The 23,238-nt window shown below is 49.8% G+C and overlaps 2 protein-coding genes across 2 annotated transcripts; one reads left to right on the top strand and one right to left on the bottom strand.

The window, feature by feature from the left end:
• Positions 1–4,242: 4,242 nt before the first annotated feature.
• On the top strand, positions 4,243–6,393 carry LOC135385166 (uncharacterized). The gene has a single exon (XM_064614352.1). The coding sequence runs from the start codon at positions 4,243–4,245 to the stop codon at positions 6,391–6,393; it is 2,151 nt and encodes a 716-aa protein (XP_064470422.1).
• Positions 6,394–12,412: 6,019 nt separating this feature from the next.
• On the bottom strand, positions 12,413–13,162 carry LOC135385160 (uncharacterized). Its single transcript, XM_064614340.1, has one exon. The coding sequence runs from the start codon at positions 13,160–13,162 to the stop codon at positions 12,413–12,415; it is 750 nt and encodes a 249-aa protein (XP_064470410.1).
• Positions 13,163–23,238: the final 10,076 nt, after the last annotated feature.

The following is a 23,238-nucleotide window of genomic DNA, read 5'->3' as shown; positions in this document are numbered from 1 at the left end:
ATAGGAATATTTTAAAGATACCGTCTTTAAGGAGATAGAAATCTCCTCTCTGGGATGCAAATCCCAACGCCACGCGAGCATACGTGTACTGCGTTTTATTACTCTGTGGCTGACAGAAAAGACCCTGTCGTTATAGTATAGGCAGCAAACTAGTTGTCGATGAACACTGCTATTACATAGCTCTGCCGTCTTTAGTGCGGTTTATTCTAGATTTTCAGTTTATTTTCAATTCGCTTTAACTTCGTTCTTCGTGCATCCTATCTCATTTTTCGAGAGGGATGCAGTCTGAACATCAGGAGGCTACTGGTGAAGGAATGCTCACGTGGTAAGTTCTGTTTCTATCACAGCATGTTGTATGTGCTTCACAACATAGTGTCCAGAGCAAATACGCTCTATTTCCTTTGTGTAAAAAAATCCACTTTGATGAAGGGCCAATCTCAACACGTCTGCACACTGGAGGCAGTTGTTGCTGATCTTGCCGTAGCTCACGCGAGGCATTATAATGTACCAGGCCGGCGTTGCCGCTGCTTCCTTTTCCATTCCCTTCTCGTTCTGTATTGTTGAATGTGTATATGAGTCCTTATAAAATGTTTACTGTCTCTGCAGCACACGCCACCTGCTACCTTGTCCTTTGGGACCCTCTAGCTGCCACCGAACCTGCTACACTGAGAAGCAAAGAATAATCGGCTTTGAGGACTTGAGTTTACTCGATCAGAAAACAATATCACTCCGGGCACGTAAAGAATGGGAAACGATCAAGACAATCTGCAGTCACCATTTTACCCTCTACATGCACAAGTACAGTTCCCACATCGCATCGAAGAATTCCGTGGACCCATTCGGCGCCCATGGGAAGGGACGTCGTGGTACCAAGGTAATAACGTGGAATCTCTCTACAGGCGCGCCCTCGCTGAGGCTGGTACCAGGGGACAGATTGTGTGCACGATGTGTTATCCGCATGAATGAGCTAACCAACGCAACATTTGAAAATATCGGACAGCCGTGTAACATGGACGAAGACGACGGAGCCCATCCGGAATCTGCTCTGGAATCTGTAAATATCTGCCTGGCTGAGCTTCATGAAACGCCCATAAGTCGAAGGAGGAACTTAAAGGACCGCGAAATCTACGGGAAAAGAAAGTTAGACCGACTGCAAACTAAAGCGAGAAGATGCCTGGAGTATCTCTCGAAGAGTCACACGGCTGCTGTCCCTGCTGTCGGAGCTCAAAGTATAGTATTCGACGGCACAACCTCCCGTGCGAAAAAAAGATCGATCATTGCCCTTGTACCATTGACGTGGAGCCGAGAAAAAGTATGCAATTTCTTTGGAACAATGACCGCATGGCAAGAGAGGCAAGATATCTAAGGGAGACACGGAGACCACTCAGTGAGCCAGAACCGAAGCGGACTACAAGACTACCTGACGATTTGAAAACAGCGGTCACGAGCTTCTATCAAGACGACAGATCGTCGTTGAACATGCCTGGAAAAAAAGATGTTGTGTGTGGACGACAGAAGCGGCTGATGCTTGTAAACCTTTGTGAGGCCTACGAAATGTGGAAGACAGAAAACTCGTGTCGTAAATTAAGCTTCTCAACATTTGCGTCCCTCCGTCCACACTGGTGTGTACTGGCAGGTGCACCGGGCACACACGTCGTGTGCGTGTGCCCGTACCACCAGAACATCAAGCTGATGCTGACTGCATGCGACGTTACGACCACACACCACGAACTATTGCAGATGATGGTCTGTGACATCAACAGTGAAGCTTACATGCAGAACGATTGTTCAAAATGTCCGGGAAAGGAAGCGGCGTCTGCTTATTTGATGGAAAAGAACATAATCAGTGTGGACGATGATAGCCCAGTGACGTTCCAACAGCGGGTTCCTGGAATGCGATGCACCCTTGAAACAACCATACTTCCGCCTGACGACTTTTTAGATCATTTGACGCATAAATTGGAATCATTGAAATACCACCACTACGTGGCAAAGCAACAAAGCAACAATCAGAGTTCTTCCGGCATCTAAAAGATATCCCCCCTCCTGAAGAAGCTGTCACCCTCATGGATTTGGCCGAAAACTAGTTTTATCGTACCGGACTCTCCGCAATCTTTCTATTGGGATGAAGGACAGGCCACCATTCATCCGATGGTGTTTTACAACCGCTTCTCTGGGGATATGAACTTGCGTAACCGTAGATTCGTTGTGATATCAGATTCCTCACTGCACGACAATGCCGCGGTCTATACCTTTCAAACAGAGCTCATACGCAGAATAACAGCGGACTATCCCCATGTAAATAAACTTCACTACTTCACAGACGGCGCAGCTTCGCAATACAAAAAGAAAAAGTGTTTCATCAACCTCTGTCACCATTACTCGGATTTCAGCTTAAGTGCATCATGGCACTTCTATGCGACCTCACATGGGAAAGGGCCGTGCGATGGAGTTGGAGGGACTTTGAAGAGGCCTGCTGCTAAAGCCAGCATTCAGAGACCCTTAGAAGGTCACATACTGAGACCCATGGATCTGTATAGCTGGGCACAGGCAAATCTCGACGCCATTACATCGATCTGGGTGCCGGAGGAACAGGTAGTGTCGCAGCAAAGGGCGCTGAAGAACCGCTACGACAGCGCAAGGGCCGCGCCTGAAACAAGGAGGTATCACTGCTTCGAACCCATTAGTCGCTCTGAAATCTGTGTGAAGACAACATGTTTTTCCCAACAACATCGGGTGTTCCGGGTGTTCAAAGAATAGCCATTGCACAGCCGACTTTAGTTCATCAACTACTGAACGTCATCTTGAGCGCCTTCACCGTGCTAGTGTGCTGAGCATGGTCATTCATGTGTGTTACAGACGTTTTGTTGTTGTACAACTCCTTTGAAGATGATTATAAACGTGTTATTAAAAATGTTTTCACGCGGATTTACGTCTTGGTCTCGTTTGTAATGCAAAGTATCCATCTCACGTTGCTATACTGGTGGGGGAAGTTTTCTTTCCTGTAGCGACATTGGTAGTAAGTTTTCCACGCACTAGACCGGTGCGCACGAGTCCAGACGACCGTTTTTGCCATCGCGCGGCAGGCAACGGCGTATCTGAGCTGTCGCGTTGCAGCGCGTCCGGCCCGTGACGCTCACCAGCCTCCACCGGAGAGTACGCGCGAATCCGCGTAGCATGTTGAGCGAAAAAAAAAAAATATTTTCTCGCGCTTATCAAAAAGTACCTCTTTAGTTATTTTATATGTTTTTGTTGTGGGTTTCCTTTACCTAATGCATACCAAATAATTGCTCTATGACGACCGCTTCCTTTTCAAAATTGGCCGTAAAAATGTCAAACTTTGCGAAAATCGCCAGTTTTAAGCTGTATTATGGCGAGAACTACAGCATTGACAGCTTTCTAAACCTGCTGGCTTGTAGAATGAGTCCTCGTGAACGGCCACAAAGTTTCCCGGAATTGCAGCTATTACGTAAAGTATATTTCAAAATTCGCAAAGTTGCAAGAAAAAGCGCCGATTGCGGGGCCTTTTAGGGCACTAAAAGTTGAAAGTTCCGAAAAATTCTTCTTCAGCACATTTTTCGAACCCAGTCCTCTGTTTCAGCGCCATAATTATGCGTTTAAAGCGAGCGATGCACCCGCCCAATTATTTCGAACATAATATGGTTTTCGTGCTTACCGAAACACTTTGACCCCGCGTAAAATGACAGGGGGTCAATATTACCCAGTAAAACTTTGCGGAATGTCTATTCATACCATAGGGAATCCACGATAATTTTTTGGTCCAGAAGGGCGGGGGCTCGAGCAGGACCTTTGGATCATTTGGCGTGGAATGACCCAGCAGTGGAAACAGCAGGATTTAGGGTATGCCGATTCGTTGCAGACAACCTCTTTGCAAACTGCAAGGCATTTGCACGCCTCTCCTGGGGGGAAATTGCTCCAGTAATTGAACACCCACTCGACGAGCAACGGCCACAGCGGATTCTTTTTGTCTCGTTAGACTACTGTCACATTATAAAGAACATCCGATCACAGGTACATACAGTAAAATGATCTGTTTGGTTTTTTCAATTACCAAGGGTACACATAAATTTCTTTTCAGTTTATAGACAGCTCCCGCCTTCTCACTAACTGTGGGCAATACATCAGCCCCAAATACGTCTTCCCATCCTGAAACCCGGAAAATCACCTCACGACATAGACTCCTTTCGGCCGATAGCCCTCACTAGCTGTGTGGCGAAGACCATGGAGCGCATGATTCACGCACGGTTGAGCTGGTACTTTGAAACCACGAGGTACTTCCCCGAAGCCATGGCGGGCTTTCGGCAGGGAAGATCGTCCATCGACAGCGTGGTTGATGTTGTGTCTAGCGTTCAACAAGCACAGTCTGAAGGCCAACTCACAGCCGCTGTTTTCCTGGACGTCATGAAAGCCTATGACAGCGTCCTCCACAGCGCAGTTGTCGCAACGCTGCAAGAGTCGGGTGTCGGGGCCCGCATGACGGCGTGGATCCGCGACTTCCTGTCAGATCGGTCTCTATTTGTGCGCACCACGCAAGGTGACACAGCCCCGTTCCCTGTCCATCGCGGTGTACCGCAAGGCGGTGTGTTAAGTCCGCTCCTATTCAACCTCATCATGGCTTCACTCCCGATGCACTTGTCTGAGCGTACCAACATTACAATTTACGCTGACGACATTTGCATATGGACCTCTGCCATGCGACGTGACGCCATTCAACATCGCCTACAAGACGCCCTCAACACCATCGTGTTATACCTTGCCGATAGGGGACTACGTGTCTCCCCGAGCAAGACAGTCGGTATGGCGTTTACCGGGCGGTCATTCGCCCGCTACCCTCTTCATGTCTCTGGAACCCCTCTCCAATTCGTGCCGCACTGCAAATATCTCGGCGTAATCATTGACAAACGCCTGTCATGGTCCCACCACATCAAGGCACTCTCGGCCAAGACGTCCAACTTTGCGAACGTCCTGCGACGGGTCTCTGGACCGTCGTGGGGTCCGTCTTGTGACGACCTGCGCCGAGTACACCACTCCCTCGTGTTAGGCCTGCTGCGCTACAGCCTCCCGGTGTTGCACGGCCTGAGTAGGACTGGCGAGCATGAGCTCCTAAATATCCAGGCCCGCAGCCTTCGAGTGTGTCTGGGCTTGCCTAAGACGACCGAAACATACTCAGTCCTCGCGGAGGCACGTGAACCACCTGCAAACATCCTGCGTGACAGGGAGACCCTTCGAGTCTACACGCGGATCCTAACGCAGCACCCCTTCCACTATCTCCGACTCATAGGAAGTGACTGCCCCGACTCTGCCTTTGGTGGCGCTGTCGACCGCCTGCGTGTGGTTGTACCCCAGCCCTCTTCTACCGTGTCCTTTGCCCCTCCTCTGTGGGCCCTCGACCGGCCCTTCGTGTGCTCCACTATCCCCGGCCTTGGGCGAAAGAATGACACTCCTTCCGTTGTCGCACGTCAGCTTGCCCTGGAGCACCTCTCCACGCTACATGACCAGCGGCTAGCAGTTTACACCGACGGGTCGGTCGTACCTGACAGAGCGAGCGCAGCATTTTATGTGCCCCACGAGGACATCGAGCGCACCTTTAAACTTGCAAACGAGACGTCATCCACGGAGGCTGAACTCTTTGCCGTGTACGCGGCGCTTGAGCACATTTCCATCTCGCCACAGGGAAACTGGTCCATCTTTACAGATAGTAAGGCAGCGTTGGAGGTCATCAGCTCACACGGATCCCAGACGATCAACGACCTCCACGCAATGACTATCTCGTCATACAACTCCGTTCTCGCCTCCGGTCATACCGTCTGGCTCCAGTGGGTTCCCAGCCACATAGGCCTCCCTGGGAATACCCGTGCCGACGCTGCTGCAAGGCGCGCACATAGCTGTGACAGCCCCATCGCAAACCTACCGCTCACGGCATCAGCTTGCCACCTTAAAATCCGTCGATGGTCTGCCTCTGAAACCCGCCACTTAATTGCAGACGCTATTCGATGCAACACATTTCTCCGAGCCATCGACCCCGCGATGCAACTTTACCCCTCCCAACACCTTACCAGGGCCGAGGAAACCCTCCTTCATCGCCTCCGCCTTAACGTCGCCTACACTCCGTCACTCCTGCACAAGATGGGCAGACGCGGCAACGCAAACTGCGATGCCTGCGGCGCCATCGCTGACGTAGCCCACCTCCTGCTAACGTGCCCGACGTTCTCGGCGCCCCGTGCCGCCCTCGCCCGACGCGTCCAAGCCTTGGGCTACCACCCCCTCTCGCTCGCTACACTCCTCGGGCCTGTCCCGCGCCCTGGGCAGCGGGATGTTACCAAGGCACTCTTCGAGTACCTCAAGGCCACAGAAATGATGACCGCCCTCTGAAGCACAGGCGGCAAGCCTCACCGCCTGCAGCACATCGTTCCCATCGCGGCTTCTCCCGCACCTGTTTTTTCCTCTTTCTCTTTTTTTATGGAGTAGCAAGCCGGCACTTGCCTGGCTGACATCTCCCTTGTGTGAATAAACATATACCCCCCCCCCCCCCAAAATACGTCCGCAGCCTGCTAGATATTTTTATTTATTTTTTTATTAATCCAGGACAAACTTCCACCGTAGTTCAAGCCGGTGAAACAGCTCCGCAGGAAGCATGTCTACCGAACCAATTTTGAAAAAATGAATGTAAAGGCAAAGCAAGGGCACTGGGTTTGTGTGTAATATAAGTCTTATCCATGCCTTCACTGTTATCAATTTGCAAAGGGCTGTAAAAATCTTCGCACCTCACGTGACTGGTGCACTTCAGTACCTCACGGACCATGGTGCTGAACTCAACATGCCTGGCTTTGACGACAGTGGTCCGACCATTCATTTCATGAGGCTGATATACAAGTGGTTCTGTCTTCACAACATAAAGAGCACTACCAGACACATCATCCGTGATGCCTTCAGGATGCCTTTCTACGGGGCAAATGATGAAAAGTAAAATGAAACTGTGATTATTGGTGTACAGTGTCTTACTTGGTTAATTCAACAGGCTAGCATTGCAGGGAAGGTGAGTTCTTGGACTACTTCGCCAAATGCGCCAGGCACTCCCCTGCGAAACGAGCATTCCAAACGGACTCCACATACGAGGCCCTTGTCGTCACTACCCTCTCAACAGTTTTGTACACAAGACACCTCCTGGACTGTGGGTTCGGGTACGTGATGACACGAAAATTTTCTGTCGACTCTGTTGAATAGCTGTTTTCATGTGTGCGACAGATGAATGGTGCTAATGACAGGCCAGATGCTAAAGCAGCCTTGTCGGCTTTGCACAAGGTCCTTGTAACTGGAGTGATCCAGGGACCGCAGCATGCGAATGTAAAGACTTATGGCACTCCCTTGGTGGATCATGCAAGCTTCTAGTCAGACCTCAGCTGAAGTCTACTAAGGGGGGGAATGAACCAGAGGCCGGCAATGAAATTTTTTCTACCCAACTGACTCGGCTCAGGAGCTCTGGTATGTACCCTCTGCTATAAGGTTGAAGAATAATCATGATGCATGTAGCGTTCACTTAGGATAAACACAAATTCCATGCATCCTACTCATGTTACAGCTGAACCTCAGCATGGGTTGCGCACTGCAACGCTGGCCCTTCTAGCCGGCTACCTGGCAAGAGTTGTGAAGGAGAAGATGGAATGCACTGGGTGCCTATCGGGAATAGAGGCAGCTGGATCTTCATCCCGGATTACTAGACTCAGCTACCTTACCGCTAGATTTGTGGGATTCATCATGAGCTTGGAAGCGGTCGCACAGGAAATTCTTCCAACCATCCTGCAAAAGCCTCACCCCCTTAAGTGTTTTATAACGTATGTCGGTGCTATGGACTATCAATGCTTTATTACAGCGCCATATTTTCTTTGCAGGATTGCACCTCCAGAAGCAAGAAAAAATGAGCTCTTCCAGTGCTCTGTGAACCTATCTCACACAGACACACTTGTGAAGCTGGTACTATTAACCAAGTTCATGAGGGCATTCATCCCAAATGCGTGCAAAGAAAACACGAAGGAACAGGCAAAGGAGAAAATTATTAGAGAAAAACCTCAGTCAAGGAAAGTGTTAAAAGTGAACTGATAATGTTAAAGAAATGTGAATAATGAGCTCCTTCCTATGAACAATGTACATGAGGTCACGGGTTTCGAGGCAAGTTAACCTGTAAGTAACATGTAAATACTGTAAATATGGGTGTTGTTTTCATGTTAGTTTTGTTTAAATAACAATGTTTATGTAAATGCATTAGCAGCCATGTTATATGTGAAAGCTTTTTGTTTAACTGTGAGCTCTGTCTGTAAATAATGTATAAACAAGTAGTGTGGTCATATGAAAATTGATGTTCTGAGGCTGGAACTGAGAAGAAAAGACAACACACAAGCCTCAAGTGCCTAAGAACAATGAAAGAAGGAAGTCACTGAAAAGGTTAGCCAACTGTAGGCCTCGTACCCACATCTTCTGAATGGAAGGACAAAGTTGTCGTACGAAATAGACCATTAATTTTGGACTAGCTTGGCGACTCCTGTTTTCATTACATCCACACTCCTTTATATCACGAAACAGACTTCATCGAATAAACGAAATACACCTCCGCTTCGTGCCTCACATGCATGCTATACTAACATATTTGAGCGAATCCCGTTCTCATGACAATCATTCAAGAATGACCATCGTATAAAATAAGGTCCCTACAGGGCTTGGAAGGATAACTAAATCGCAAGGCTTGTGCTCCTGCTGATTTTTTCCCGCATCGGAGGCATTTGTACTGGATAGGCGAATACCTCTACAACAATACCGCAATATCACGTCCTCCAAACGTCACAGTCTCGCCTTGACATGTGGTAGAGCCTCATATAGTGCTGCAGGTTTCCTAGCATGTTCACATATTGCAGGAAAAAGCAGTGTATTACCGAAAAATTGATAAATTAGCAGTCGTGCGCCCCATACGAACACACCACAAGCGCGCTCGGTATGGCACGCTATTAGCGGCCCCACGCGGCGCGAGGCCTCAACGCTCCGACTTCCGGCGCGGACGGAAGTCCCATATGGCGAGAAGCAAATGCGCAGGTCGTGAGTATCTAGTAGGTCGTGGTTTAAGTATGCGGTTTACGTCCGGGGCATAAACGTTGAAGCTAATAGTGAGGCTTACTGAAGAACTCTTATCGGCTCGGGGCTTTCCTTTGCTGTGTGGAATGAGTGAGGCGTGTGACCGTTCAGGCTGGAACAACTTCGAGAACTGACTCGATCGTCTTTTATTCACGCACCGGCCGGGTAGCGCCCTTCGTCTTCTTCGCCACAGTAGCCGTCCCTTCAGAAGCGACAGGGTCGCTCCAAGACACGTGATTGGGTTGGTGGGAGGAGGTGGTGAGTGTGCAGCTGTCAGAACTTAAGGGAAAGGACAACGGTAGGGAGACCGGCTCGATGAAGGCAGGCTTGAGCCTGTCGATAGAAATAGTTTCCCGGCGTCCGTTGCAGTCGAGAACGAAATATTTGCGAAGGCGCTCTGAAACGTGGTATGGTCCAGTGTATGGTGGTTGTAGGGACCTCCTTATGCGTCCGTCCGTACGAAGACTTGGGTGGCGGACGAAAGATCTGGGGAGACGAAAGCTGGACGAGTCTGATTTGCTCTGGTTGGTGTCGGTTTGATAAGAGAGAAGTGCCGGCGAAGCTTGTCAATAAAGTCGACGGAAACCGAACGGGTCGGGGTATTGGAAGCGGAAGCGTCGAAGAAGTCGGCAGGAAGTCGAAGACTGGTGCCATAGACCAGCTCGGCGGACGTGCAGCCGAGGTCCTCCTTCCACGAGGTGCGAAGCCCCAGCAAGATTAATGGAAGGAAATCATGCCATGCAGTGGGAGGGATCTTTGTAGACCATAATTGCAGACTTCAGGTGCTTATGCAACGGCTCGACGATCCCGTTGGCGCTAGGATGGTACGCTGCTGTGCGACAACGAGTTGTACCGAGGAGCTCCGAGAGCGTTGTAAAGAGCCGGGACTCGAACTGCCTGCCCCTGTCTGTTGTTATCTCGGAAGGAACGCTGAAACGCGCTATCCAAGTGAACAGGAAGGCGCGCGCGACGGTCTCGGCGGTGCAATCTTGCATAGGAACGGCTTCCGGCCAGCGGGTAAACCGGTCAATGCAGGTTAAGAGGTACCGGTTGTTGCCTGAGGGTAGTAGCGGGCCGACGATATCGAGATGGATGTGGTCGAAACGGCAGTTGGGTACTGGAAAAGCCGATAGAGGCGAAACGGTGTGTCTGTGCACCTGGTCTGTGCACCTGGGCTCGTTGGCAAGGAACGCAAGATTTGGTCCAGTTACGGATATCAGTGTTCATCGACGGCCAGACATAGCGCGCAGCGATGAGGCGTCGCGTCGCTTTCATTCGACCGAGAAAATGCCACGTCTCAGACATCCTGGCACAAAAGGACGTTCCATGCCTGTGGAAGTGTCGCAGCAGACGGGTGCTGGAATCCCGGGGAAGTCAATTTCCTGGAGCGCGAGTGACGAAGCGCGGTTGGATAGAATACGTTGTAGGTCTGGGTCGGAGCGCTGCTGGCGGGCAATATCTGCGAGATCGACAGTAGTTTGCTCGAGCGTGGAGATCCGACTGAGAGTGTCAGCAGGTACATTGTCAGCCCCCTTGACGTGCTTGAACTGTACGTTGAACTCTGTCAGATACGCGAGATGCCGAAGTTCTCGGGGCAAGTAGCGACAGCTTCCGGAATTGTAGGCGGAGACGAGAGGCTTGTGATCTGTGAAAATCACGAAGGTTTTGTCCTCGAGGTAGTATCTGAAGTGTTTGACAGCCATGAACGCGGCGAGAAGCTCTCGAGCGAAGGTGCTGTATTTTTACTCCGTCGGGGAGAACTTCTTGGAATAATAGGCTATAGGTCGCCAGTGGCCCACTACGTGTTGTTGGAGTACAGCGCCCGCAGCGCGATTCGAGGCGTCAACCATCATGGAGGTGGTGGCCCCGTTGATCGGATGGGCTAAGGTTGCCGCTGTCGCCAAGGCCTGTTTTGCTCGCTCAGAGGCTGCAATAGTGTCGATGGACCAAGGCACGCTGTTGGGCTTAGCCGTTTGAAGCAGGTCTTCTTATGGACGTAGAATGGCCGCGCAGCGCGGGACAAAACGCCTATAAAAGTCAATCATGCCCAGGAAACGGCGCAGCTGGGTCACTGATGTGGGCAAGGGGAAATACTGTATTTTGTCGACCTTGCTCGCAAGGGGAGTAATGCCTTGGGCATCAACACGGTGGCCGAGAAACCCCAAGGCAGTAACTCCAAACTCGCACTTATCAGAGTTGATGAGCAAACCATGGTCGGCTAACCGCTGGAACAAGGCGCGGAGATGGGTTAAGTGTTCCTCCTGGGAAGCACTGGCCACGAGCAGGTCATCCAGGTAGGCAAATACAAGAGGTAGCCCTCTTGTGATGCTGTCAATAAATCGCTAGAACGATTGTGCCGCATTTCGTAGCCCGAAAGGGATGCGGAGTTATTCGAATAGCCCAAATGGGGTGATAATTGATATTTTGGCGATGTCCTCTTCCGCCATGGGTATCTGGTGATAAGCCTTCATTAAATCGATTTTGGAGAAGATGGGAGCGCCAGACAAACCCGCGGTAAAGTCAGAGATGTTGGGAAGCGGGTAACGGTCGGGAGTAGTGGCCAGGTTTAACGCGCGGTAGTCGCCGCAGGGCCTCCAGTCACCTGTTTTTTTAGGAACCATGTGAAGGGGGGAGGCCCATGTACTCGACGACGGCCGCACGATGCCCACTGCGAGCATGTGGTCGAATTCTTGTCTTGCAATGGTTAATTTTTCCAAACTAAGGCGGCGTGCTTTGGCGAAGACTGGTCGGCCCTGAGTAATGATTCGGTGGACGACGGGATGTTTCACGGGCTGGGTCCAGTCACACGGGGCGGTTAATGATGGAAATTGACCAAGTAGGTTTGCGTCACTGCTGTCTGGAGGGCGCGGAGTTGTTATGCCGGCTGAGCGCACGCGCGTGGCAACGCCATTAACCGCCATACGTGTAAAATGGTCGAGAAGCCGATGTCGGGCGACGTCTACCAAGATCTTGTTGTGGCTGAGGAAATCGCTGCCCAGTATGCAGTGCTTGGTGTCTGCGACCAAGAACACCCAGTGGAAAACCCTTCGTGACCCGAAATCCAAAGGCAAGGAACGACGGTAGTAGACAGGAATGCGGGAACCATTTACTGCCGTTAAGTACATGAGCGGGCTGTGCCTTTTGCCTTGCGGTGTGGCGGGTAGCACGCTAACCTCCGCTCCGGTGTCCACTAGAAAGTTTTCCTTGCCGCAACGGTTTTTGACGAAGAAAATGCGACGCGGGTTCGTAGAGTGGGGATCCTGGGTCGCCGCTAGTAATCCCCTTCGGCGTTTCCCTGCCAGTTACAGGGTGATTCGCAACGGCGAGCTCGACGGCCGGAACGCTTATGGAACCAGCAAAGCTGGCGACGCCTGGAAGGTGGCGGAGTCGGGAAACGGCTTCTAGCACGGCGTTGGTCCGGGCGACGGGAAGAGGGTTGGTCGCGGGAAAGGGAGCCATCCAGCAGGTCCGCTAAGCGGCGTATCTCATCCCGCAAGGGGGAGAGGTCGGAGTTGTCTTGAGACTGCGCGAGCGACGGCTGGCAGTGCATAGCGTTGCTTGATACGGATGCCAGGTTGGTAGAAAAGCTGGAATCCGCGTACAGCTCCATGGCTTTGTCCGCACGGGATGCCAGGGCTGCTAGATTCGTGGCGTCTGCGGCAGAGAGGGCAAGCTGGACGGTAGGAGGTAACTTCGACAAGAATAGCTCGCGGAGGAGCTTCTCGTCGAATGAGGCATTTCCGAGGACTACCTGCATGTGCCGGAGCAGGTCAGAAGGCTTGCGGTCCCCCAAAGCCTCGCTTGAAATTATCTCTTGCAGGCGTTGTCGGTCAGAGGCTTGGGATCTGCCGATCACGGCGGCCTTGAGGACGTCGTACGGTTCTAGCGCTGCAGGGGTGCTTAGGGTGTCCGCGATTTGGACTAGGACGTCCTCAGGCAGCACTGATAACACATGGTGGAACTTGATTATCTGCGATGTAATGTGGCCCAGCGCAAACTGTGACTCAGCTTGCTGGACCATATCTCTGGCCTCGAACGGAAAAAAAGGGGGCAGTCGAATTGCGAAATGCGCAACGGACGCTGTCTGCAGGGGCGCAGCAGAGGTTGGGGGTTGTGCATCAGATGACCTTTGCATCACGTCCGGGTCACCACTGTGGAATGAGTGAGGCGTGCGACCGTTCAGGCTGGAACAACTTCGAGAACTGACTCGATCGTCTTTTATTCACGCACCGGCCGAGTAGCGGCCTTCGTCTTCTTCGCCACAGGTGACCTTTGCGGTCGCCTTGGCGCTTGGCCAGTGTGGGCGACATTGGAGACATCGGTCATCGGCGTGCTCGCATCTTTTAAGTGATGTCCAACACGCAGGTACTAAACTCGCCTTTCTTTCGCGCAGAGGGGAGAGGGACATGTTTATTTAAAAAGAAAGGAAAAGGCAGGGATTTTCTTGACTAGACTGCAAAAACATTGAAAAGCCCAGGAATTTGAAGAATACAATTTTGTTGACATCCTGATATATAGTTGCTAGTTGCTTTTTGTAAGAATTTTCCTTTCAGATGTTCCCACTATTCTGTAGTGCACCATTTCATTTTTACCAAATTCACAACCTCCTCGGACTGGTTCCCTGCATGGACGTACGATGGACGCTATGTTCCGTCTCATCACATTGCTTATGTTGTAGATTATTGTGTATCGTTGGTTTCTCTTCTCATATTCAATTGGCTTCTCATTTGTTCCATTGGTGGCCACGAAATATGTTCGATCTCTCTTTGATATCTTGTTTCTGATTGACACTCTATGCCAATTGCTTCAATTGGTTTCTTATTCGATGTACTGTTGCACTCTCTGCTACAGAACATGTTGAATCACAGTAAGTCAATTGGAAGTCAGCGTTTCACCAATTAAGCCAATTCATTGAATTTGTTCCATATTAAGAGGGTGCGGTCTTGTCCCACAACACGGTGGACCGCGATGCCACGAAGGGAGCTTCCCTCCTGATTGTCACCTGATACCGGAGCCGTTTTCAGAACAAAAATTCGTTCGATAGACCGTCCGCAAAAAAATCGTGAAGGAACACCTTTCCTTCTTTATTTCTTTCCTTGCGCATCTTCGGAGACGCGTCTTTCCTTCACCCACAATGTGAGAGAGTCAAAGAGTATGTAGAGGAGGTGGTGTTCCTCTACATGAGTCCTGACCGGCGATGATGGAATGCCCCAGCGGGCAGATGGACGTGGCCTCACGCTAGGACGGTGGCGGTAGAACTGGCGTCCAGTGCCGTAGCGCGTGGCAGGAGAGGCACGTCTTCATCATCACACACGAGCCGCCACATCACTCCACCCCTTGGACGCGGAGCGGTGTAGAGCTAGCGGTTGATGTCCGCTCCGCGTCGATACATGAAGAGGAGGAAGACGGGCGACACGTGGAGCAGGGACGCCTGGACTTGCGTCTTGTGCTCAGTGGGTAGAAGTGGCGTGATGAATGGTGCGGACAAGAGCTGGCCGGGAGGGTTCCAGGAGCGAGCCGAAACGGAGAGCAGTCAGGTGGGCCAGTGTGTTGCAGAGAGGGCGGCAACTGAACCGCGACCGGCTCTTGAGCGGTAAGCTCGTAGTGTTGTCGCGAAGGAGAGTGCCGGGGAGGACCATCGCGAAGCACGGGGAGACCGGGAGCAGAGCTCAGTGGCCTCCGTGCGGGTCCCCGGTGGAACGTTGGCACGATGTTTCTTGAGCACCATTGGATGGGCTGCCAGCACCCTGTATCGAAGCCTGGTGGGAAGACGAGGCGGGCAGGGTTCTTGGGACTGGCATGACGATGAGGATGGGGCAATGCAGTCGCCAGCGGCGTACCGCGACCGGTATGGGAGCGTGATGCTCGTGAAGGTGCCGCTGGTGAAAGCCCGAGGAGTGCCACCGCGAAGCATGTGGCGACGTGACGCAGAGTGAGAGACCATGGCGACATGAGCTGGGTAGATGAGCGAGCTGGGTAGAACCATGGTGTTGCGCACCCGGCCGTTGCGATGAGTGAGGCCGCGGTGGATTGATGTCGTCGCCTAGCAGTTCCTTGGTAGAACGATGCACCGGACCTTCAGTGATGGCTTCGAATGCGGTCTTGCGGAAATTTGGGATGGTAACGGGCCGAATTATGCCGATGAAGTCTGTCCAGGTAGAGGGATGGGGATGGGTCGGGAGAGGGCGGCACGAAGAAGTCGGCTGGAAGACGCAGAGCACAGCCATACACAAGGTCAGCCGCACTTCACCCGATGTCATGTTGAATACCAATGGCAGATTCGGAGCGTTTCCACAGCGAGTTTTGTTGCTCCGCCGAGAGCAAGTCTGTTCCATTGGCAGATTGGGAACAGTTCTGGAGTGTTCCAATGGGAGCTTCGGAGCGGCATTCGAGCCAAGGTCGCTCCAGGGAGCAACCCAGACTGCTCCGCCAAAATAGGCAGATTCAACCGGAAATCTACGTGACGTCACTTGTCGCTCGTGCTTCCTATTTCCTGTCTCTGCTTCCGCAACATGGCCGCTTCCCGACGCGTCTTCGCCGTGACTAGTATTTCGCGTCGTACGTTAGCAATTTTGTTTCTTGAAGAAAGCAATAAGCCAGACATCACCAGGGCAACGTTAGGAGATGAGGAAGAACTTGATGTTGCAAAACATGGCTTTGTATTGGAACTTGAGTACAATCTTCTTCTTCTTCTTCCTCCGTCTCTGGCCGCCATCCAGCAAGGAAGATTGGCCAGGGCTAAACCCCAAGTTGGGCGCAAGTGTTCCAGTCGCAGATTCGGATCACTTGCTCTAGGCCAGATCAAGCCGCTCCACTGCGGAGTGTGCCACTTGCTCCGACTCTGCCATTGGAATTCAACATCAGTCTTGACGGCTGCGCGGATGCCGAAGAGCACCAAAGGCAGGTGGAGTACCCAGTGTGCCCTATCTTCGTGGACGACGAGGGCGGCCTTCAAGTGGCGATGAAGGCGCTCTACGAGGCCGTCTTCGTCATCACACACGGGCCGCCACAAGTACACTATCGCCTCTTGCGTCCTGGAAAAACAGATTAAAGCAAAATAGAAAATGCAACCCAAGATAAGGGCACTTCCCATAGAGTCACCGGATACATTTGCTTTTGCTTTGTTTGCGCAAGTTGAAGCTCATCTTCGAGGCATGAGGCGGCACTGTGCTCCTTCACACTCTCACATTGGGAGTGAAGGGAAGTCGCATCTCCGAAGATGCGCAATGAACAAAATAAAGAAAAAAATGGTGTTCCTTCACAAATTTTTTGCGGACGATCTATCGAACGGATTTTTGTTCTGAAAACGGCTCCGGTATCAGGTGACCGAAGGAACCGGATGTTCTCTTTGAGATAACTTCGTAGCTTTTATAATTAAAAAGTTAATTATTGAAAGTTAAGACATTGCCTTAGGAGTTTGCTAATGTCCTCCTAAGGAGCGCCACTCAGCGTATGCTTTATTCCAATTGACTTCATCTAAAAAAAAGTGATATAATATATATATAAAATATATGTTTGCATTTAGCTGGGACACCCTGTATAGTTTTGCGTGTTCTGTTCTACACAGAGATACTACAGGAAATGTCTGGGAGCTTGCTGACCTTCCTAACTACCTGTACGAGTACTACGACACTGGGAAGCGGAAGCTATAGACTTTTGCAGTTCTGAGAAGCTTAGACCATGTTGGCAATTTTGGCTTTATAAATTTAGATGAATAATTTTGATGCCTTGCCACTCTAGTACCACTGTTAAAACTTATACTTGCCCGCTTAGTTTCTTGTTATACGCTTTTAAATGTTCTTATAAGCCAGCAGAAAAATAATTAGTATAGAAAATACGCCAGCATTTTACTTTTAAATCAATATCTGATCGGTACAGAATTTCGCAAAAGCAAGGATATCACGACCAGATGTCCTGTTACACAACGCTAGGATGTTTTGAATGACGTCTTTATTTGCACCAGCAGGACACTTCTTAGGGACCAGAAATTAGGGATCATTTCAGGATATCATTGGGACATCGCTTTGAGTATGAACTGGAATGTGAAACCGTGCATATGCAAGATGGAGACTAATGCTATGTTGAACGAGCGGTCTGTATGCCTAGTCTGGACGGAGGTCGGAGGCACAGAAGAAGGAAAGGGAAAGGGTTTCTAATGAATCACACACGCGCGGCCTGTTTGAGGGCTGGAAAATAGTATGATGTCTATACTCACAATACTACTTGTTCCACAAGTCTTAAAATTTAAAAATCACAGGAAACAACTGTCACATCATCCTGGCCGGCATTATGTCGTAAATAAGTTGGGAAGAATCTTCTTTCGAGCAGCATTACCGTTCCATGGTCACATAATCATCTGTCAGCAATCGATCTGTGGTAGGTAGGGCCGCGATCCTATCTTTCCCACTCATTCCATTACGTCCTCGCACGCAAGACCGAGAACCAGCTTTGCGATATCGGGCTACAGAAAGCTGAGTGTGCCGTGCCGTTCCCTAACTTCTCCCGACGCGCTGTGCTACCTGGATTAATGCAACCACGATGCCTCCGACTGGATGATAAACGGATGATAATCATAAAGCACATCGACTTTGACGGGAGGGGCTGCCCATGTACGTGTGGTTTCACTTCGAAAGGACGCCACGGGCACACCAACAGACTCGTGATTTATTCAACAGACTTAAGATTTATTCATGTGCTCTCCGAGATAGCTGTATCACTACAAGCACCTGTACGAGCAGGAGCTTTAGTTTTGAATTCAAAATGTGAAGCGCCGTTTCAGTCACTGCGCAGGGTTCTAACACCCCCACCGATACTTGGCCACTCCAACCAGACAGCTCCAACTACTGTCGCAACAGATGCATTTGCTGTCTCTGATGGAGTCGTCCACTATCAAACTCAAGAGAACAACGTGGCTGTAATCGAATATGCAAGTCGTGCCTTGACAGCAGAACAAGCATTGTTGAATATATTGTCGTAGAAGACGACATGGAAGTACGATATACCACACGAGCATTCTGTATCACTTGTCTGTTCTTCTTTGGCGCTTCCATTAAACATTGCCACCTCTGTTTCCTCGTTGTACTGTCTTGAAATGGGAGAAGTCTAGCACTCGCAAGTGAATAAAATAAGTATCTAAAGAGATTGAAACATTCATTTTACTAAAAAACAGGCTTTCGGACGGAGTTCGTCCTTTATCAGGTGCAATGAAGCGCACCTGATGAAGGACGGATCCGAAAGCTTATTTTTCAGTAAAATAAGCGTTTGAATCTCTTTAAATACTTATTTGTATTGTATTCTGCAAAGTGGTGCCGTGACCAGGATCCGCTTCTTTTCTGCCAATGATTTTGAGCCCGTGCAGTCGGGCGTGGCATGCTCAGATGTGTCGCCAGAAAAGGCATATTTAATCTTTCTTTCCCCTTTGGATGATAGCTTGCAGGGTGCTCATTGGTTGATTTGTGCGTTGAAAGTTACGCGTCGTATAGGAGCCTGAAGCGGTAGATCCTGCGTTATGGCTGTCGAAGATGCGCTGAGAAAGTTCCTCACGATATGTGATACCCTTTCCGAGGAATGTCAGTAGTCATTGTAAAGCTTCCTTGTGGAAGATGCTTCCCGTTGCAGTTCTCACAGCCTGTGACATATTATCGTCGAGGACAGTGCCGGATTTAGGGGAGGGCAGACGGGGCACTTGCCCCGGGGCCCCCAGCACAAAGGGGCCCCCACCAGTAAAGGTCTTGTCCAAGGGAAATCTGTTTTACATGCCTGAAACGCATCCCTGAAACGGAAACTTGGTAAAAATCTGTCCTCCGTGCACGCATATCGACCCCGAATTGGATAGACATAGAAGACACGATGGAGCCCCCACAGCACAGTGCCCCTGGGCCCCCACCACTGCAAATCCGGCACTGGTCAAGGAAACAGTTGAACTGCAATGCCATGTCTGCTGCGCGTAATAGTACAGGATATAGCATAGTGCAGTAGGAGTCCGTCATCGTTCCCAAACTTTACAGTTCTCTGATTCGTGCTTTCACGGAGTCATGCACTGCTCGGATTTGGGAACCTGTCGAGGAGATTTAACGAGCTCAGTGTACGCTAAGCTCCTGAGATGCTCCTGGATGAGTAAGTTGGTGTTCCCATACCGTGAACGAAGAACGTTGATCTCCGTTTCGTAGTTTACGGAAGCGAGTTGCGGGCCTTTCACCGCGTTAACTGCTTCACCTTGCAAGGCTGCCATCAAATAGCTCTTCTTGCTATACTGTCCGATAAAGTATAGTTGGTATGCATGGTGGAATGAAATTCATTCCAGAATTGCTGTCATTGGTGACGTTTGCCATCAAACTGCATCAAACCCAACTTCGGCAATCTTACAGTGTTTTGCTGCGTCCGAAATGTGGTAGTTTCTGATTGATCCGAAGAGCGAGTAGGCTCAGTAGCCTTGCAAGCAGTCACTTATCTATTCGCTTTGAAGACGATTGTACCTATCTTGGTTTGCTATTCCAACTGCCGCGCGAATTCTGTTTCGAACTCGTCTTCGGTTAGCAGTGGTTCGATCTGGCTGTCCAGTCCTTGAAGCGAAGATTTAAACGTCTGTAGACGGTCGATCTTTTCCTCCAGTTCCACCAGGTGTTGAGACTCTGTGCTTGTGATGTGTCCTTCGAGATCGTTCTGGAGCGTCGTCAGCTGTCCGCGTATAACCTTTCGCATCTTGATCAGTTGTAATCTCTCCATTACGTTGAATATCCTTCCGCAGAACTCTCTAAAATCTTCTGGTTCAGCGTTGCATAAATGGCAGTCGATTCGAGTGAGCAACGCGAAATGCAACGAGGTACAGTTATATCTTGTAGATATTACCTTTCGTCACGCCATGTAGTCCAGTTGTCATTGAGCTCCTTGGGTAGTTGACTGTCCCAATCCATATTTTCGTTCCATGTTCGTTCCATATTCGTCGTTTCCATATTTCTTGAAGCAGCACTTCTGCTGATACTGTGTACGGCAAAAGGAATCCCATGGGGTCATAAATTCTTGCAAGTGACTGTAACGCTTGTCACTTCGTTAGGCATGTGTTGGCTTCTTCTGAAGCCGCCGGCAGAGGAATGGTCAGTGTGTCGGTTTCCTGAATCCACGACATGCCAAGTATCTTTGTGACGTTCCCGATCAAGACAGCGTCAGCGTCGGTTTTAAATTTCTTGCGCATACGATCACTGTTCGAACCCCGCTTTTGGAGCTTCATTGATGCCTCGTTAAAACGGTCTTGGGCCTGAACGTATAGCTCATCAGCTTCCTGTACGTCCTGTGCTCCGATGATGACGTCGTCAACGCATATGGAGTTTTTAAGCTGGTTTGCAAGTTGTGGATATCGCTGTGCGGCATTTCGAATGTGGTGCCTCAAAGTTGCTGCGAGTAGAAAAGTGCTTGGGGCTGTGCCGAACGTGACCCTGGTCATACGCCACGTTGCAGCAGTGGCTAGTAGTTGGCCTTCTGTGGGTCGTGACTGGTACCACAAGAGCCTGAGTGCGTTCCTATCTTCTTCATGTAGGAATATTTGCGGAAAAGCCTTCTACGCGTCTGCAATCATTACGATAGGATGGAGGCGTATGTCTGGTGCCATTATGTCTGGGTTTAAGTTCGGCCCCAGGTCCAGATCGGCGTTGAGTGATTTGATGCGAGCTTCATGACAGGAGGCATCAAATACTATCCTTATCTTCGTGGTGATCCGATCTTCTCGAACAACTGCGCGATGTAGCATATAATAAGTTGGCCTTATGTTAGATGACTTGTCCATTTCAGGTGTGACTTTCTCGGCGACCCCAGATAGAAGATATTCGCGTACGGCTGTATCGTATTTGTCGAGCAGTGCGGGGGAACGCACCAGCCGTCAAGTTACTTGACACAAACGTCGCGTAGCGACCTCCTTCTTGTTGCCCATGAAGACATCCGCTTTTCATGGAAGTGCAAGGATATCCGCAGAATAATGAAATTTCTCCAGCGGGTATCCTACGGATGTCCACTTAGCCGGGCTTCGAACTTCCTACGAATGTCCACTTTGCGGATATAGCCAGGAGATACGGACGTAAGCACGAGCTCTCTCGGATGCAGTATATACAGGGTGTCTTTTTTTTTTTTTTGCGATACAGATTTTTCATTGAACAACTATAAGGGCTATAGACATGCTGCTTTCACTTCTATCGTCTCTGGGCCGGCGGACGTTCTTGGCCATATGTTGCTCAACCGTCAAATGACTAATTACCTAAAAATCGTTAATTAAATTTTTAATTATAAAATCTACGAAGCTGTTCCAATGAGAACATATGTTCCTTTCGATGACCTGATATCGTAGCCGTTTTCGGAACACTCAGTCGTTTTAGTCACTCTGTCGTGACAGCAGCAAAAACGAACAACTTTGATGATTTTTCGCAGAGCACAAGGTAACGCCATGTTATAGCTCCTGTGAAAATAGTTGTATAAATTTGTGATGCAAGTCTAAATGTGACCAACATACGACAGGCTTTTAGACGTCTAACAGTAGACGTCTACAGCGAAATATCTCGGCCATGTCTCGTAGACCACCCCTTTTAGACGTCTAAGTAATGGATAGCGTTATGGACAGCTTCTAGATGTCTAAATTTATCGGTATCCCAAGTTATTCCATCTTTAGACGTATACCGGCGCACCATGTGTTACCTGGGTTATCCCAGCAAACGCTTGGCAGTTTGCACACGGCACCAGATACGTGCACGCGCTCTCAGAAGTCATGGCCCGTATAACATTTGAAGAACAATATGCGCCAATATAGCCGTAAAGAACTGATATTGCGATGCAAAACCTCACTTTATCCGTCATAAAGAAAACTTATGCGTCAGAATATAAGAGTAAATTGTATTCCCCGTGGCATTTACGCATAAAACTCCGCTCTTTACGCTTACAGCGGACACGTTGACGTGTACCAGGAATGAAACTCAGCTTGACGGATGTACACTCAGCCGTTTTGTTGAAATTTACGCTTAGTAAGGGTAAAATTGGGTGTAAGCGTAAATTTATCCGTTTCATTCTGAGAGTGTACAAGACATAACTATACATCGCTGCTATTTCACCAATATAAATACGTACGAACGGCCGCAGCTACACTTTTTCTCGGATGCCAGTCCCATTGCGTATGGAACAGCTGCTTACCTGCACCTTGAGGACGGAGCGAACGGACCTAACGCTCGACTACTGGTCGCCAAATCGAGAATCGCGCCCTTGAAACCGGTCACGCTTGCCCGGCTCGAACTTCTTGGCGCGTTAATGTCGTCTCGCCTCGTACGGTAACTACGGGAGGACTTCAAAGGGACCGAAAAGTGTATATAAACCTATCGACACTTTATGTTCAGCGAAAAGCTTGAACCTTCAAAAGTTCAAATATCAAAGAACTCCGCTGAAATCGCTGTAGTTTTTCTGTAATCGAATTTTCCATGATTACATGTCCAGGGACCTAGTAGGAAACCGAGCAGTCTGTCAACAATTGCATGACCCCGCGCCATCTGTCGAGGACGCATGTAATACGCGCACTTCCGGGCGCTAATCCGGCGAAAACGAAAATGGCAGTGGGCATTTGTGACCACTTTCTACGTCGAGAATGTCGAGCCTCTTGAACATGAGTGCGCTGGAATTCCACATTCGATAACTGTCGCTCACACAGAACTGCTGTTCGTGCGTTGGCGTGCTGGAAAGTGTGTTCTTCGCAGCAGCAGATTCCTCGTCCAGAAATTAATCGGAGTCACATTCGTCCTCAGCAGTAGCTCACCGTGCCGTGAACATGGACTGCTTTGTGAAATTTCCATGTATCAGGGAGAAGAACTTGTGTAAGCCGAAACAAGCGTTGTTTTTTCGTCGTGCAGGTGTTCATATGTGAAATGCAAACCGACGGATACTACGGATGGATACTACGGTTTTTGCTGCCGGGAGGTAGAGAATGCATGTGAAAAGCAGACAGACAACTGCATCAGAACTAACGAATATTTCGAAATACTGTGCCTTGCCACCGAAGTACTGCAAGTGTCTTTTACATACATCCGAGAAACCGAAGAGCACGGCAACATACACGGCAGCGCCGTGTGGTCT

Source organism: Ornithodoros turicata, chromosome 1 (genome assembly GCF_037126465.1).
Source record: "Ornithodoros turicata isolate Travis chromosome 1, ASM3712646v1, whole genome shotgun sequence".
In the NCBI taxonomy this organism is placed as follows: domain Eukaryota; kingdom Metazoa; phylum Arthropoda; class Arachnida; order Ixodida; family Argasidae; genus Ornithodoros; species Ornithodoros turicata.
This window is presented reverse-complemented; position numbering and strand designations above follow the sequence as displayed.